The sequence below is a fragment of the Pholis gunnellus genome (assembly GCF_910591455.1).
Source record: "Pholis gunnellus genome assembly, chromosome: 21".
In the NCBI taxonomy this organism is placed as follows: Eukaryota; Metazoa; Chordata; class Actinopteri; order Perciformes; family Pholidae; genus Pholis; species Pholis gunnellus.
The window spans coordinates 9,133,678-9,149,693 of NC_136548.1; the positions used below are offsets into that span (position 1 = coordinate 9,133,678).

Genomic DNA, 16,016 nt, shown 5'->3' on the forward strand with positions numbered 1-16,016 from the left:
ACGTCCTATCATGTGAAGTGTTGCTAATATAGCCGACGAAGCGGAGAATAAACGCCCGATTCTGCTCTCAGCCACTTTCAGCTCACTGTGTTGGTCAGCATGGTCCCTGATGTAAGTGGCCTTCCCTTATGAAACTCTGCACATCCACTGCCCTCTGACAAGCTAAACTAATGCTGACTCACACAAAATCTGCCAAGCATCCTGATAGAGGAAACCCAATATAGAACCAACTTTATAGGTGGCTGATCTCTCTATTATATCTCTTTCACTCAGCTACCAATGACCTAATCTTAGCACTGGGACAGATAATGACTCAATGTGTCACGCACCTATTTCGTCTGACTCTATCTTTCGAGGTATTTCATGATCACCACATCCGATCAGATGGCGTGCACGTATCAGGTGGTGACTGAGCCAATGACATCAAATGGAGAGCTTTGCAAAAGAAACAGCACATTGGATCCAAAAAGAGTTTTTTGTCCGCAGCACACAACAGATAGAAACAGATGGGAAGTAACAGCTGTGGAGCATGGAGTCCATTTGGAACTGTAGAACTGCTTCTCTTTTGCTCACTAAGTCCAGACTAAGGAGGAAGATCTTCCCTCACAGGGACACAATAGATTCTGTATTCTTGGATCACACAATTATTATTATTATTATTAGCGAATGTGCGGGTTCACAAACAGATCCGGTGCTAAGAACTGACAGTTCTATCACTCCTAATTCTTCCATGAAACACCTCGCCAGTGCCATTTGATTATATATCTGTGTACATATGCAACACGTTCTCCAGCTGTCTTTCCTGTGTGTGTGGGTGTGTGAGTGTGTGTGTGATGTGCATGCCTTAATGATTCAGTGTGAGCACACTCTGTGCCGTGTTCCCTGACAGCAGATTCCAAACAGAGCCTTAACCACAAGGCACAGCGACATATCTCTTAAAGCAATCCAAAGCGACATGCAGAATATCAATCGCCTTATTGGAAGAAGTGGGCACCACTGAGTCTGCTGCCAGCGCCGCGTGTTCAAGAGGCCTGCAGGACGTCTCCGCGCACATGATGGGTTTCAAATCCGCCTCGTTTGTTTCCTGTGGGTTTCCGGTGAATCGGGCACTAGTGACAAACAACTGCTTGGATTCCTTGGTTTATGAAAGAATAAAAATGAAGGAACATTGACCCCTTGCCCTGCGAATCAGCACGACCTAAGCATGACGTCGTTACCGCCATTCAAAATCGACGGGAATGACTTCAGATCAGGGCCCAGTGGTCAAACCAACAAGCGGCCGAGCGGTGAGAGCAATGATGTGTGGGCGTTATCAGGCGACAGACCACAACAAAAAAAAGAGTTTTTTAACAGGACACAGCACTGGCTGGACATGTACGTAATAGTTGAGTCACATGCGTCCGTACACACACACCGTACGTACACACAGGCGCACAAAAACATATCGCTATCTAATCCTACAGAGATATACTGTATGTCTTTGTGGGAGTAGCCGTGAGAACGTGGATTTATTTTTGGTCTGCTGGATAAAACAGTTCTGTAATCTGCTAATGCTATCAATGTTTTACAGCAAGAGGGGGGGGGGGGGGGGGGGGGGTGTTAATAGGGAAAGTTGCAGGAGACGAGATGATACACTTAGATAATTAACTTGGTGTGCACTCTGGCAGCCTTTCAAACAAAGGGGTACATTCTCATTCTTCAGTGTAACTCAGGATGTGTTGCTGCGAAAAACAACACAACCTGTCTTTCCCCCAAAGTTCAAACAACGACAACTGCCTCTGAAAGCCCGGAGACAGATGACAACAAGGTGCCGTTAACCCGGAACAATGCTCCCTTATATAACCTGTCTTTTCTGATGATCTGTTAACATGTTCTTTTTTATTTTTGTCTATTTTCCATCCGGAAACAGTCCCTGTCGAGCTGCACGTAAAAAAAAAAGGGACGTTGAATACAAGCATCCGCCGCATGCATCATGTTGTGTAAGTGTGTAAACCGGTGAATGCGATGTGATGTTGCGGTATCACAGCACAGGGGTAACGCTTTTCTAAATGCCCTCTAGTGCTGCGTGCCGTTAGGAGACAAGACTGCGTGACATCTCACCCCAAAACACACGCGGCAGGTCATCAGATCCAGCGCCGTCCCCATTGCACCAACATGAGAAAGTTTGTTTTATGTGCTTCTTTCCTTTCTGTTCAGTTCTGTGATGGATCTCCGACTCCAGCTCGGCCCACGAGATGTATCAAGGACGACTTGATTAAAAGTCTTTTTGGGTTCCGACGTGTTAACTCCAAACTGAAATCCAGACGATCGGTTCAACTACTCGTGTCTAAAGATTACATACATGCAATATCTCCTTTCCAGACACATTTTTAAACAGCATGCATCCACATCCAGCTCTATACTTTAGAAGGAAAAAGCGTCTCCCACCAGACTATCCCCTACCTACGCTGGTGTCCTCTTACACCTGTGACACCGGAGAACCAATTACAAAGTTCGGGCTGGTAATGAGGTCTCCAGTTACCTGATCCAGTGACCGAGGGACAACATAGAGGTCTTCAATCATTAATGAATATTCACCTGCCCGTGTCCGGCATCACTACCCCCCATAAAGATCCAATGGAACACACACTGAGGGGCCAAGTCACAAAAAGGGTCCGCTAAAACTGTGCACATCAGACAAAAAAAAAAAAAAAACGTGTGATTCTCAGAGCGCCCGCAGAGAGTGAAAGGCACCCCTAACTGTGCTGCTAGCGTCTCATGCTCCCGTGCTATATTTAGGTCATTTTGGATACATTTGACAAAATCTGACCTTTTCTATGCAAATGAGCCTCAGTCCAATGGACACTGTGGCTATTAGCGATCTAATAGCCACACAGTTAAGTGAAATGATCAGCGTCTTCAGAGAGTTGGTGGCGACGGAAGCGCATTAATAAGGGGGTGTCCGCTCAAACGCAATTATTTTTAATGTCTTCTGTGGCAGAGAAAGGTTGCCAACGTCAATCCATTCTTTCTTAAAATTGCCCTCAAACTGTATTATACAAAATATACAAAACATTCAAATCTCACATAAAATATAAAAGCACAGTCACAAGCAAGACAATTATTCTTTCACAATTAGATCAAACACGGAGAACTTGGTCAGGGATCAACACTTTTAGAAGATTCAAAACTAACCGGCGGCTTTGGGCTGCCAAAGTTGACAGCTAGAGTGACGATATTTCAATTGATTCATAATTGGTGTAAAAACAAAGTCACGTGTAATGGATGGATTTGGTAAAACGTCCTACAGACGGGGGGTAAGAGAGGTTGTGAGGGGAAAAGAGACACTAGACGCGAGGTACAGCACAGGGAGACAGAGAGTGATGCTGTGAATGTCTGCAAGAAAACGTGAGCCGTGTTCTACTAAACGACCATATGTATCGTAGCAACCTCGAAATCACTTTCAATCCACACAACACTTGTGTGGTACTGTCTCGTGTGTGTGTGTGTGTGTGTGTGTGTGTGTGTGTACCTGCGCCGGGCGTGGGTGTATGTGTGAACATGTGTCAGGAGGAACTCACTCCTTTGGCTTTGGGATGTGTTGAAAGCCAAGATGACTATTTTGAGCCAAACTCTCACCTTGATTTAGTGAAAGGAAAAAAAAGAAAAAAAAGGGAATAAGGAATCAAACTTACAAACTTCCTCTTCAGCTTGCCCTTGCCGCTGCGGGTCGGCTTGCTCTCGACGACGGCCGCCGGGCTGTAGTCCGAGCTCATGTCCAGGTTGTCGTCCGCCGAGACGCTCTTGCGGAGGTAGGCGGCTCGCGCCCGGAAGTGGGAGAAGGGAGACTGCGAGCGCGGACGGGCCTCGGGGCCGCCGCCGTGCTCGGGCTCATCTCCGCCCTCCATGTCATCCTCCAAACGCCACAGCTCGCCTGGAGGAGAGTAGATGGGATTAAGGGAACAGTCAGGAAGTAACGAGAGAAGAAATAAAAAAATAGGAAAGAGAGAGGGGGGGTTGGAGATCAAGAGCACGACAGATTGGACAGATAATGAATATGTATTTCTGCAATGTGGTCATTGCCAACGTCCTCCACAAATTGTGGAATGTCATCCACTTAACTTTGCTTCGATTGCGTTCATGAAACACATCCTGGATGTAATCAAGCTTCCTTTAACAGGTGGAATATCTTACAAACATTATTCTCAGCCTGCCTCCTTCACAACTTGATTACGATTCCAATACGCTCCAGAGAAATGGCGGCTCGTGTATAATGAAGAGGAAGGAACACATTCTGCAGCTCTGACAGTCACACGAGAGAGAGACGGATACGCGCTGTCAGAACGTAGCTCCGCTGCACTCCGCTCATCATGTTTTTCATATGTTTTTTGACATTTACATGTCACTGATCTTAATTTCTTTCTTATTAAGATTATAAAAACCTTACACACCTACATTGAATTGTTTCTTTCAAATATCTGTAAATCACTTTGTGACTGACGTCAGACAACATATTTATTTTTTTACAGTTGGATCCTCAGTTTACACAGACCTACAAATACAATAAGATGTTGAAGTTTCAGACCAGGTGTCAAGCCAGCAAAAGATTTTAGAGCCTCGTCCACCCAAGTTTCTGGAGTGACTATCCGACGTTTTCAATAACTTGCGTACTAAGACTTGTGTCAGACGAATGTATTTTAAGCCTTAGAATTGCATTGTACCGACGTCTTTAGTGAAAAGATCAAAGACCCGAACACGTCCGGCTTCCAAAGCTGAGCCGAGTAACACTGCAGCAAAATGACTCGGGGGCAACTCCCAATGCAGGCTCCTCGGCATACTTGTCACTAATATGGGATGTCGCCTAAATCCGTGAAGGAAGTGTAGCTGGGTTATTAAAAACAACTTGAGTCTTAAAAATAAAAAAAGTTTCTCAGCCCCGCCGCAGAGATTAAGAGAGAGAGAGAGACAGAGAGAGAGAGAGAGAGAGAGAGAGAGAGAGAGAGGAGCAGCATCATGGTCGATGACAGCGGTTGCTAGGCAACAAGGGGCCATGTGAGACTCTCTCTTCAATTTGATATTTGCAACAGAGCAGCAGCGGGGCGAGTGGAAAACAGACGGGGAGACACACAAAGAAAGGTAAAGCAAGGACACGAAATGGAAGCACTTGGGCTAAATAAAGCGATCACAGGGGGGGGGGGGGACGCCACTGAGTCCAGCATCATTAGAAGTAGTAATAGTAGAGATTTAGGAGCAGCGAGGGCCGGGGTTGGCTCAATGCTCCTCTAAGTGGTGTTATTGAGGACACAACGTCCTCATATTTCACGCACGAGAGAGGTCGCAGACTGTGAAAGGGTAGAAAGACTTGGCAGGAGTCGGAGAGAGAAAAGGAACGTGTATTTATTCTTCTTTAACTTGAACCGCCGCGCGCTCAATAAACTGCCTCATATCAAAAAGGTACTCACATGTGTGTGTGTCGTAATCTGAGCGTCTCTGCGCTTTGTTTGCGTAGCCGGGCCGGGCCGTGCGTGTGTGTGAGTCTCTCTTTGTGCCCCGCTGGCTAGCTCTTAGCCGCCCGCTTTGCACTGCGTTGTTGCAGAAGCACAAAAATAAGGTTCTGAGTGACTTGTGTTGTTTTATCGCACTGTGAAAACGTCGCGCTTGTCTGAGTCGCTCGCTTTCTGTGTTGCTGCCGGTCTCTCTGTGAATCCAGTGGGACGTCGGTTTACTTGAAGTCGAGAGGCTTCGCCTTATTTTTAATAAGTTCCTTTTCTCTAATGTTTGCAGTTTCTCGTCTGTCTTTGTAAAGTTAAACATTTCTTTTTCTCTCTGAGTGCGGCTTCAGGAATTGGGAGGGCTGAGGTTTGTGTGTGCCTGCTGTGCAAGCTTCTCTTAAAACATCACAAATAAGGACGATAACAACGCCTGGAACGTCGCAATTCTCACCCATCTGGTGGTAGTGGGGAGCTTTGATCAGGTTGAGTTGTGCGACGTCAATCAGCGGCGACGGGCCGCTGTCAATCGTGTGTGTGTGTGTGTGTGTGTGTGTCAGCGCGTATGACACACACACGGGGTTGTGTAAGGATGTGTGACGTGAAGCCTTGCAGACAGCCGTGGAGTCTGTCCACGTCTCGGATGGCGTTAATAGGTCGGAGAGAAGATTACTTTACAAATGACCCACTTTGGGAAAGTGTGAGAGCTGCTAGAAACTGAGAAATGACGAATGCATTAAAACATGCTGTATGTAGGTCACGTTTTAAACAGTTTACAAGCAGCTCAAGCATCGATTACATATCCTTAAGAAACGTTCTGATAATTATTTGACAATCTTTATTTTTGTGTTATTACTAGTTACTTATGATTAGTTTGTTTGAAGGTAAATGGATCAGGATATGTTTGACATATTCAAGACTTTAGTTCATCTTGTATCTCCAGCATGACCTATGACCTATGACCTATCAGATCATTGTGAATTAAGAGGTCAGAGAAACAGAGTGTGTCAACTATTGCTTTGAAGACATGAAAGTGATCGTTAATCAATCAATAAGGATCTGCTGCTACAGCCCAATGTTCCCATTTCCTACAGCGTAAGTCAGGCTGAAAAGGAACGTCTTGATCGCCGACACCATGACTGTGCAAACTGCCTTGTGGGGGACATTTACTCTGGGCTTTGTGAAAAGTGGATTAGAGATTTGTTAGAGACACAATGTGAACAAAGGAATAAACAAACAAAACCCAAAGAGATGAAAGAATCGCACGGATGAAGTCAATTCTGCAAAGCCGCCTGGTTCCCTTTTTTTTTTGGTAAACACACACTCCTAGAGCAATACGAAAAAAAAAACACACACTGTTTGCTTCCCTGTGATATTTACCTGCAGGTGGCAGAGTGCAGGCCTTTGGGTGGCTGGCGGCAGCGGGCGGGTTCTTCCTGCGAGGAGGACTCCCACCAATCAGGTGAGAGTGATGGACCCTGGAGACGGTAGGAGACTGGGGGATGCTGGGGAGAGTGCGGGACTTCGCCAGTATGGGTCTCTGCAGCTTCCTCTCCAGTGACCTGGTCGGACAAATAGCAAGTAGTCAATCACACGAGAGTTGTTTATCAGAGTAACAGCTCATGAAAATGTCACTGGAAGCGGATCTTTTACTGGTCAGTATGAACCGGAGGAATACTTGCAGCAATGTTCAGGAAGACAAACCTGTTTTAATGTTCATACAGCATCATTAATTATTAAATAGTAACCTGTCCTGTGAGCTATAACCGTGCAATACAATACCAGCACATACACTGTATACACACACACACACACACACACACACACACACACAGCTTAATGAGCAACAGGAGAGCAGCTGCACTGATCAATAGTGAAATTGCTTCCACCTCAGCATAATCGAGCTGGAGGCCGTTTGGAACGCGACCAATAGGAATTGCTTTCTTTTATAGCGGCTGGTACCCGACGCTCTCCGGCGGGACTCCAGTCAATAGCCACAATCACAAGATCGGCTTATTAATGGCAAATTGTTGACAACTTACAAGCCTCAGCACACTCAAACAATCCGCATATATCACTGACGAGATGCGAGCTGGTTTTGTATGTTAATCTAAAAGACGACACAGATGGGTGGTGTGTGTTTTTTTTATTTTTTTATCACCGTTATTGTTTGTTTGCTTGTTCTACTGCAGCGTCCTCTCTGTCACGTCTTTACCTCGTTGTCTCTCTTTTTTTCTGAAGAAAATACATTCTTCAAAACCTTTGTTAGGCGAGCAGCTGACACAAAAGACTGTTTAATTTCCTAGATTGCCGGTATTACATGCCACTACGCCAGATGTGATTAATATTACATGGAGTCCTCCCTAAAATCTTTGTGTCCCCATGTATAATAGAACAGAGACCCGAAAAACAAAACAATACCGTGGCGCTCACTGCGGCGCCAGCTCTGATCCGCTCAATGGGCTCTAACTCAATGAAATGTGGCCAACATTTCAGATATCACAGTCGTTTGGCAGAGGTGGCCGACCTTCAGACTACTGCGTGACAATTTTGGGGCAAAGAACACGTGGAGCCAGGTTGAAAATCAGTCGAGGACATGCGAGCTGAGTTCCCCTCAGGCTTTGAATATGATTTTGGAATTTTTAGAATTAGCTTTTTTTGCCGAGAGTTAGACGAGAAGGTTGATATCTCTCTCTCTCTCTCTCTCTCTCTCCCTTAATTTACGAAGCTGGAGCTAGGAGACAATTAGCTCAGCTTAGCATAAAGAGTGGAAACATTCCTTTAAAGTCAACTTTTTCGCGATATTACATCTAATCTTACACACAACCGTGATTGCATTGCATGCAGATATGTGGCCGCAGTGGCCACGACGAGTTTGGCAACTGTGGCAACACAAGTCCATGTATCATCATCACCCGATGAGCGTCATCAAATATCATCAACATCAGCGGATGTAAGAGCCAATTACATTAGCCTTTGATCTATGCATGGGATCACATCTAATCCACTAAACGCTCGACTATACCATCGCAGATTATCAATCATCACTCATCATTAATTAATGAGAGAACCAAATGATGGGGCCTCGTTCAGTTGCTTCTGCATTATTACACACTGAATGGCAGCCCTTCTTGGTGCCAGCGTGTTTTACAAGCTACTCTTTGTAACATCATTTTACAGACAAGTGCTCTTCCGCAATGCTCTGAATGCTGCCCGTGTTCGTGGGATGTACTTCAGTTCTCTTGTAGCTCCCTTGGATGTCTGGCTCAGGATGTATTTTCAGGCTTGGGGCTGTTTATCACTTGGGAGCTATCAGGTAAAACCGACAGCCGGCTGTAAGTCAGCACATCCGGAGGCTAGAGAAGCAAAGTACTGACATCTGCCCGCTGTCAGCGAGTAAACGGCTCCCCCTGATAGAGGAGGTGGGTGTGTTGCAGTTGTGAATATTTGACCTGGGATCAGAGAATCCCTGGAAGGGATTCAAAGTGGAGACGTGGACGGTCTGATGATGAATCATGCTTTCATATTGCTGGATATCAGAGGAAGAAGAGCTGCCGGTGACTGTTTACATGCAGGCATGGCACACACACACACACACACACATACACACACACACACTTGGATTGTAATAAAAACAGGCAGGTCCCTCACTCCTCAGAAATCCATACTGAGGGTCCACCGGTAAACACATGCACAAAAACAGTTGTTGGCCTCCCACCAGCACATCATGATGATAACACACTGGGCTGAACAGTCGGCCCAGGCCACTCTGACAATTTGGGCCCGCAAACCTGTTGCTAAGCGACTCTGTCCACGAAAAACAGGGGGAGAGGAGAAGAGAGGAAAGGAGAGGAGAGGCCTTTTTTTTTCTTCCGAGCAGCAATCTGCATTTTTACAACAACAAAAAAACAAAACAATGTCTTGCCCTGAGTTGTGAGCATCAAGCGTGCCACATGTTTCCTGTCGCCAACTGTATTATCTCTGGTGCTGCAGTCGAGGGAGAAGACTCACTTCCTTTGTTAAGAGTTCTGTGTGTGCAACCGCGTTGAAATGTGACAGAATATGAATATGATTTTGTACACAATGAGGTACTTAAGAGAGGGAGAGACGATAAAGCAAAAGGATTACAGGACGACTGCGTGACGCTCGCCTGCATGCTAGCGAACCACGAACACACTCTGCACATACTCCTCCTCTGGCTGTTTGGGTCTCTTTCTGGACTTGATTGACAATGAAGGGCGCTCGTGAGGGACTTCTGTTCTATTTCTCGCTGCGGGGCTAAAATCTCATTTGCTCCCCGACTTCCAGAAGAAGAAGAAGAAGACGAAGAAGAAGGTTTTACTGCAACAGATGTACAGCAATTTGTATGAGTGACCTGTTTCCGAGCTAAAAGTGGCACATGCAACCCCTTGACTCTTCTCAGCAAGGCGATGTACAAACTGCAACTGCTGCAGTATTTTCTCTACTAGAGTAGAGTAATGCGTGGGGAGTTTACACCCTGAACTTTGACTCCCAGGCTGCTGTACATGTGTCTCCGAGTGAACGCTGTTTGACGGTGGCTGTAGCTGCTGTAGTGAGAACTATCCGTGGTGCTGAATCACCTCGTGACACACACACACACACACACACGTACCCAAAATGGGTGTTACCCGACGCACGGAGGGTTAATGAAACTATCCCTGGTACAAGAGGCAGAAGATTAAACCATTATAAGGTTAAACACAGTTCAGACTCATGAGCAGTGTTGATATTAATGTCATGTTCTTCTGAAGCGGTTATTCATTCATAAGCGAAACATACTCATTTGGTAGCGAGCCATTCATGCAGAGACTTATTCAGTATTAATGTGTTCTCACTGTGTTCTCTCTCTTTTGACTCTTCTTTTGTCTTTCTACTCTTTTTGAGGCGTCTCCTTCGTCACAAAGAGATTCCTGGATGTTGAAAAAGTTGTTCTCTTCAGATAAAACCGACCCCGCGATCGCAGCATTTATACATCTCAGCGCTGAGTAGGGAAGATTTTTGACAACCCTCGGGGAGGATCGGAGAAACAGCACGGACCCCATGAGGCAAAAAAGGGTGCGAACGGATTAATCTCCGTCTTTATCGTTCTGTGATTCAGTAGACGTCGGTCACGGAGCCGCTGGGCCGAAGAGATCGAATGAAGCAGCTTGGAGCAGCTTCGAGTGACGGGCCGGAGCCAAGGCCAGGCAGTGTGGACCTGCAGACGTATCCCTCTACAATACAGAACGATGGACAATAACTTTTATATTATTACAGCCTAAATCAGCATCATTGCTCATCATTCAGTATGGACAGACTGACTTGTCACCATTCATTATGGCTGTATCCCAGAGGAGGGCAGAGTAAAGTGCTGCAAACTACAGCATTTCTCTTTTGGAAGTAAACTTAAATAAAACGTAAACACAGCTGGGATGTTGAAAGCAAAGTTATGGAAAAACATATTAAAAAAAATGTCAATTTCAAGTTGACGTGCCTTCTAACACTTCGATAGCATCAGCACGGTGGAATTGTGTGGCTTTATTGTACCAAAGATAAACGTGAAGGCTAAAGTTCTAATTAAAAAGTTACAAAACACGTCAACGGAATCTGGCGCGAGAGGAAATGTGACGTCTCTCAGGCCAATGGGGGCAGAAGTTCAGTGTGCAGCGAAGTGAGCTTCTGGCAAGTCTATAATTAGAAGCAAAGTCATTAATTAGTCTCAGTAGAAGGCGGCAGGTGACACGGGTACTTGCTCGACAACACTGAAACGTTGGAAGTTATATATAGTTGCCACTTTTCTTCCTGCTCCTGTATTCAGTCAGAAAAAAAACCGAAGAGGCAGCGCTCAGCCGTCCTGGTCCAACATCTACAAACAGACTTGTCTTAACTTTGATACCAACAAACCCCTCCAAGAGACAAAAAGGGAATGATGAAGAAGCTAGACTGAAGTCAGAGCGAAGAGACGGGATGAGATGGACGGGCGTGGGAAGGGGGTGGCTAGAGAGAGAGAGAGAGAGAGACAGAGAGAGAGACAGAGAGTGGGAGAGACGGACACAAAGAGACTGTGGGGATGAGAGAGATGCTGGATTTGTGATGGCAGCGAATCCGAGCGCTTTTTTTTTTTGTATCGCACGTCCGCCCACGCTAACACTTGTGCTGTGAGTGAATGATATGAGGTTTGATGGGCTTTATTTCAAGGCGAGAGTAGTGGCAGTTTTTTTCTTTTTTTTTTGTTCACATTGGCATTCTGATTTGTACTTTCATCCCGGTTATGTAATTTAACGTCAGATCACCAGCAATTTAACGGGATTATTGTTCAAGCTGAAAGGACACAGATTCAACACAGGACTCGACCGAGCGGTCCTGCTTTAACAGATTTTCCAAAGTGTAGGATGCTAACTGCAGCGCTGTGATACAAAGCAACAACTTCTAATTTATCAAAGCCCTGCAACGTAAGTTTACAGGGTGTGAACAGCTTCTAAATAAACTGGGCACAAACGGTGTTGCGGTGGAGGTAAAATTTCAAAAATCCATGTGAGAAAAGTGCATCGTTGCACAGTCCTATTGAGAGGTTAGAGCGATCTAGAAAAGTAGGACAGGAGGAGAGATTAAACACAACAGACACACACTTCAAAAGTACTTCAAATCAACATTGCTGCTTCAAACCCCCCAGATTGTCTTGGAAATACCTGGATGCAAATTAAGAGTTGTGATTATCACTGGGAACAGTGTGTGTGTGTGTGTGTCTCTCCTCCTCTATATGCACCACGTCCAGTCTGTTTCTATCTATAGAGAAGCATTTAATGGTGCGTCAGTGGGAAGGATCCATAGTATCCAGCCGTGCTGTGCCTGACAGCACACATCAACCCCACCTCCACACTTATGCAACATAAAGGTTGCTCACACATGCATGCAGACCCGTGCTTACACACAGACACGTATACAAACACCTGTAATGCGTGCAGTCACACACAAACACGGGTAAATTGACTTTTTTTTTAAACATTACTAACTTCCTCTAATATTGTATATACATGTCATATTCACATTAAATATATCTTATAAGTAAGTCATTAAATGGTGTGGTATTATGTAGAACGGAGGATGATACCAAAGACACGGCATGTAAACAAGCACATTTTGTTGCACGAGGAGAAACACATAGGGACGTGACGATGTGTGTTTACAGTCACGGAGACATGCCCCCATGTGGACTTGCATACCTGTGCATAGACACGCACGCTCATAGACGCACACACGCACGCACACACACGCACACACACACACACACACACACACACACAGGTTACCTGGCCTCTGCCACGGTGCAGCAGTAGCTGCCACTGCGCTGCGAGCTCCTGCCCACCCGCAGCTCCTCTTGAGACTTGCGGCGATTAAAGTAGTCTGTGAGTTTCCCAAAACTCGCCATCTTTCCCCCCCCCTCTCTCTCCCTCTCTCTCTCTCTCTTTCTCTCTCTCTCTCTCTCTCTGCTCACCTCCCCCTCTCTCTCCCCCCTTTTGCCTTCTTTCCTTTCGATCCGAGAAAAAAAGGAAAAAAAATGGTGTGGTTCTGTTCTGCGAAGCTCCTCGGTCACAAGACCCTCCCGACTCGTCTTCTGCTTCTACCTGGATCCGGATTTACGCGGTTCAGGCTTCAGCCGCGGGTCCGAGTCTCCCTGCGCTCCCTCATCCTCTGGCGCGCGGACACTTGATGTGCAGAATGAGCGAGCCAAGCCCTCCTCTGCTCTTTTTCTCTCTCCCCCTCTCTCTCTCTCTCTCTCTCTCTGCCTCGCTCCCCCTTTTAATCGTTCGCTAGGGTGCGCAGAGCGCACATACATTGACTCTCTCGAAATAGTAACGTTTGTAACTGCCTACCAATCGACACAGCGGGGAGCCGAGCCCCCTCACTGGAGAGCAGGCAAGAAGGAGGGGAGAGACGGAGAGAGCGAGAGAGAGAGAGAGAGAGAGAGAGAGAGAGAGAGAGGTGGTGGCTCAGCGTCTGTGGTCTTCTGTGCTGGAGCTTGTGGGAGAATATGAGCTGTTATGATGCCTATATCAAAGCCCACCCCCCTCTTTCTCTCTCCATCTCTTGTTTTTTAGCATTCTCTCTCTCTCTCTCTCTCTCTCTCTCTCTCTCGTGCAGGAATTCTTTCACACGACCATTCGACTCTTGGTGAGAGCGCGCACACACACACACAGACCTGGAGAGCAGGTGGTAATGGTTCGAGCTCTGTGTTGGTGTCTCGCGCTCACGTGCAGCCTCTTCTCCGCGATCGTAACTTCCCCTGCGCGTGTTTGTGTGTTTGTGTGTTGCGTCTGCAGGTGTGCAAGGATAGCTCTCTTTAACTCAAATTTCATCAATAATGAAAAAAACCAACAAGCATGAGAGCTTTTGGACAGGCCTCGTGCGTTTATCTGCCGTCCACTCAGAATATTAAAAAGAAGATGATGGGTGGAGGCAGCAAGGGAGCGAGGGAAGGTCAGAAGGGAAATATAAGAGGAAGGAGGGAAAGGAGATATTGGGGGAGGGGGGGGGGGGGGTCTTTGTGGAGAGCTCGTTAGGGAGAGAGTGTGTGTGTGTCTCTGTGTGTGTGTGTGTGTGTGTGTGTGTGTGGCTCCCGCCCACACATCCAGACATGCACATAAAGGCATTCCTCTGTCTATTCGTTTTCTTTTCTTATTTTTTAGAGAAGGTGTTCTTCCTCCCTCTCTCTTTTCTGCTTTCACTGTCAGAATCTCTCAGTGGCGTCCTCCGTTTACCTCTCCATCGCCCCTAGCTGTCTGCTCCTCCTCCCTTTTATCCATCTCCCTCCGCATGCCTCCCTTTTCCCAACCTCTCATCCTCCCCCCCCCCCCCCCCCCCCCTATTCAAACAGCCAGAGGGTATAGCTTCTTAAATGATCTGACGCGACCATGCTGACTTTAGAAAGGTGCACATGAAAGCCCAACGTATCCTATACATACTGTATACGCACTCACACCTGCAACAGGCTCTCTAAACACTTATAACAACATAACCTCCCACTGCAGTTTATACTCCACGTTTACCTTTTTCATATCCACTGACAATGAAATACAGCTCTGATGAGAGTATCCAGGTTCAGCGGCAGCATGCAGGGGGATGATGGAATGATCATCATTTACAATTACTCACATCCACTCCATCAACCTCACAAGGAATAGGATTACTCGGATCACACTCACACAGAATATATGCATTGCATTATTAATGTGAGTCGGGTGGAACCCATGCGTCTGTGATGATCATACAAACAAATGTCCCCGCTCAAATGACACATCTGTGCGTATTCGGAGGCACATTTGTGAGCATCAGAGTGTAATATTTATGACTCCTAAAGCCTCTGCGCTCCTCATCCTCGCTGACATTACAATAGCACTTCGAGCATTAATCTGCAGTATTTCAGCAGGAACACAACACAGTTGCAAAACGGATAAATCAATATTATGTGTGCACGCCCTGTGCTGCTGCACCTGAATACTCGGTACCAAAACGAATTCCTGCACATTAACTGTAGTAGAAATGTTGGTCTGAAACGGCACCCAACAGCGCACCCCCCCCCCCCCCCCCCCCCCCCCCCCCCGTTTTGGCCTTTTTTTCAACCACACTGCGAACACCATCTGACTGCTTGAGAGAGCTGCTTTCTCTGCAGCGCTGCTGTTACCCATAACTGCAACAGAGGCGGTGAAAGGCAGATAGAAAAAACATAATTAAAAAAGATGTTCTGAACTGTCCATACTCCGTACAGAAGCAGCCGACATGTTATATATATATATATATTGAATAACGACTAGATATGCACAGTCCTATAAATCTGCTGCTATCCTTGTGGAAAGAGTTGTTCACACCTTTTATTTGAGGAGAAATAGAACAGAAAGAGGAAGAGCTGGGGAGACAGAAATGCTGGAGTTCAGAGGATTGAGGGAGACGGTGAAAAACAGAGTGAATCTTGACAACAACACAAAAAAACGGAATACGACAGCAAAGCCTCTGAGGGGAATTTACCAGCACAGCGAGGAAGAGCTGACCTCAGACTATTGACAGCTCAGGTTTCTTTTTGCCTTGAGTCCGCATTAGGCTCTAAAATGGTTTTGACTGATGAATAAATCATGTACTGCTATATTTTTTAAGGGCTATTTTCATTCAAACATATAAAAAAAGAAATCACTTTGGCAAAATCCACTTTGGGAGCCCAATACTGGAGGGGCTCGAAATAGATGTTTCTGGGCTAAAAATGGATACGAGGTCTTCTGTGGACGGTCAACTTTGTATGTAAATGATGAATAATTCAATCAGGATTTACATATAAATAAAGGATTATTCATGACATGTTTATTAAATCAGCAGTTGAAAGACGGTGTGAGGTTCATTCAGATATTGCCACAGCAATTACATTTTCATTGACAAACATTAAGTTGCTTTTTAACGTTTGTGTTTTCCTCATGTGCCGACAGACAGGAGCTTTGACAGAGCTGGAGCTGCTGGTGCAGTCACCAGAACGTGATGCCTCGCCAGCAGTCGACTCACAGA

General features: G+C 46.0%; 1 protein-coding gene across 1 annotated transcript in view; it reads right to left on the reverse strand.

Annotated features, from left to right (window-relative positions):
* ankfn1b (ankyrin repeat and fibronectin type III domain containing 1b) overlaps nt 1-12,897 on the reverse strand; it is a gene marked incomplete at both ends in the record, with an annotated part of 81,424 nt that extends 68,527 nt beyond the window's left edge. Inside the window, 3 exons of the mRNA XM_079182891.1 lie at nt 3,675-3,913; nt 6,849-7,030; nt 12,779-12,897. Coding sequence (XP_079039017.1) covers nt 3,675-3,913; nt 6,849-7,030; nt 12,779-12,897 — 540 coding nt within the window. The remainder of the gene's footprint in view (nt 1-3,674; nt 3,914-6,848; nt 7,031-12,778) is intronic.
* Nucleotides 12,898-16,016: the final 3,119 nt, after the last annotated feature.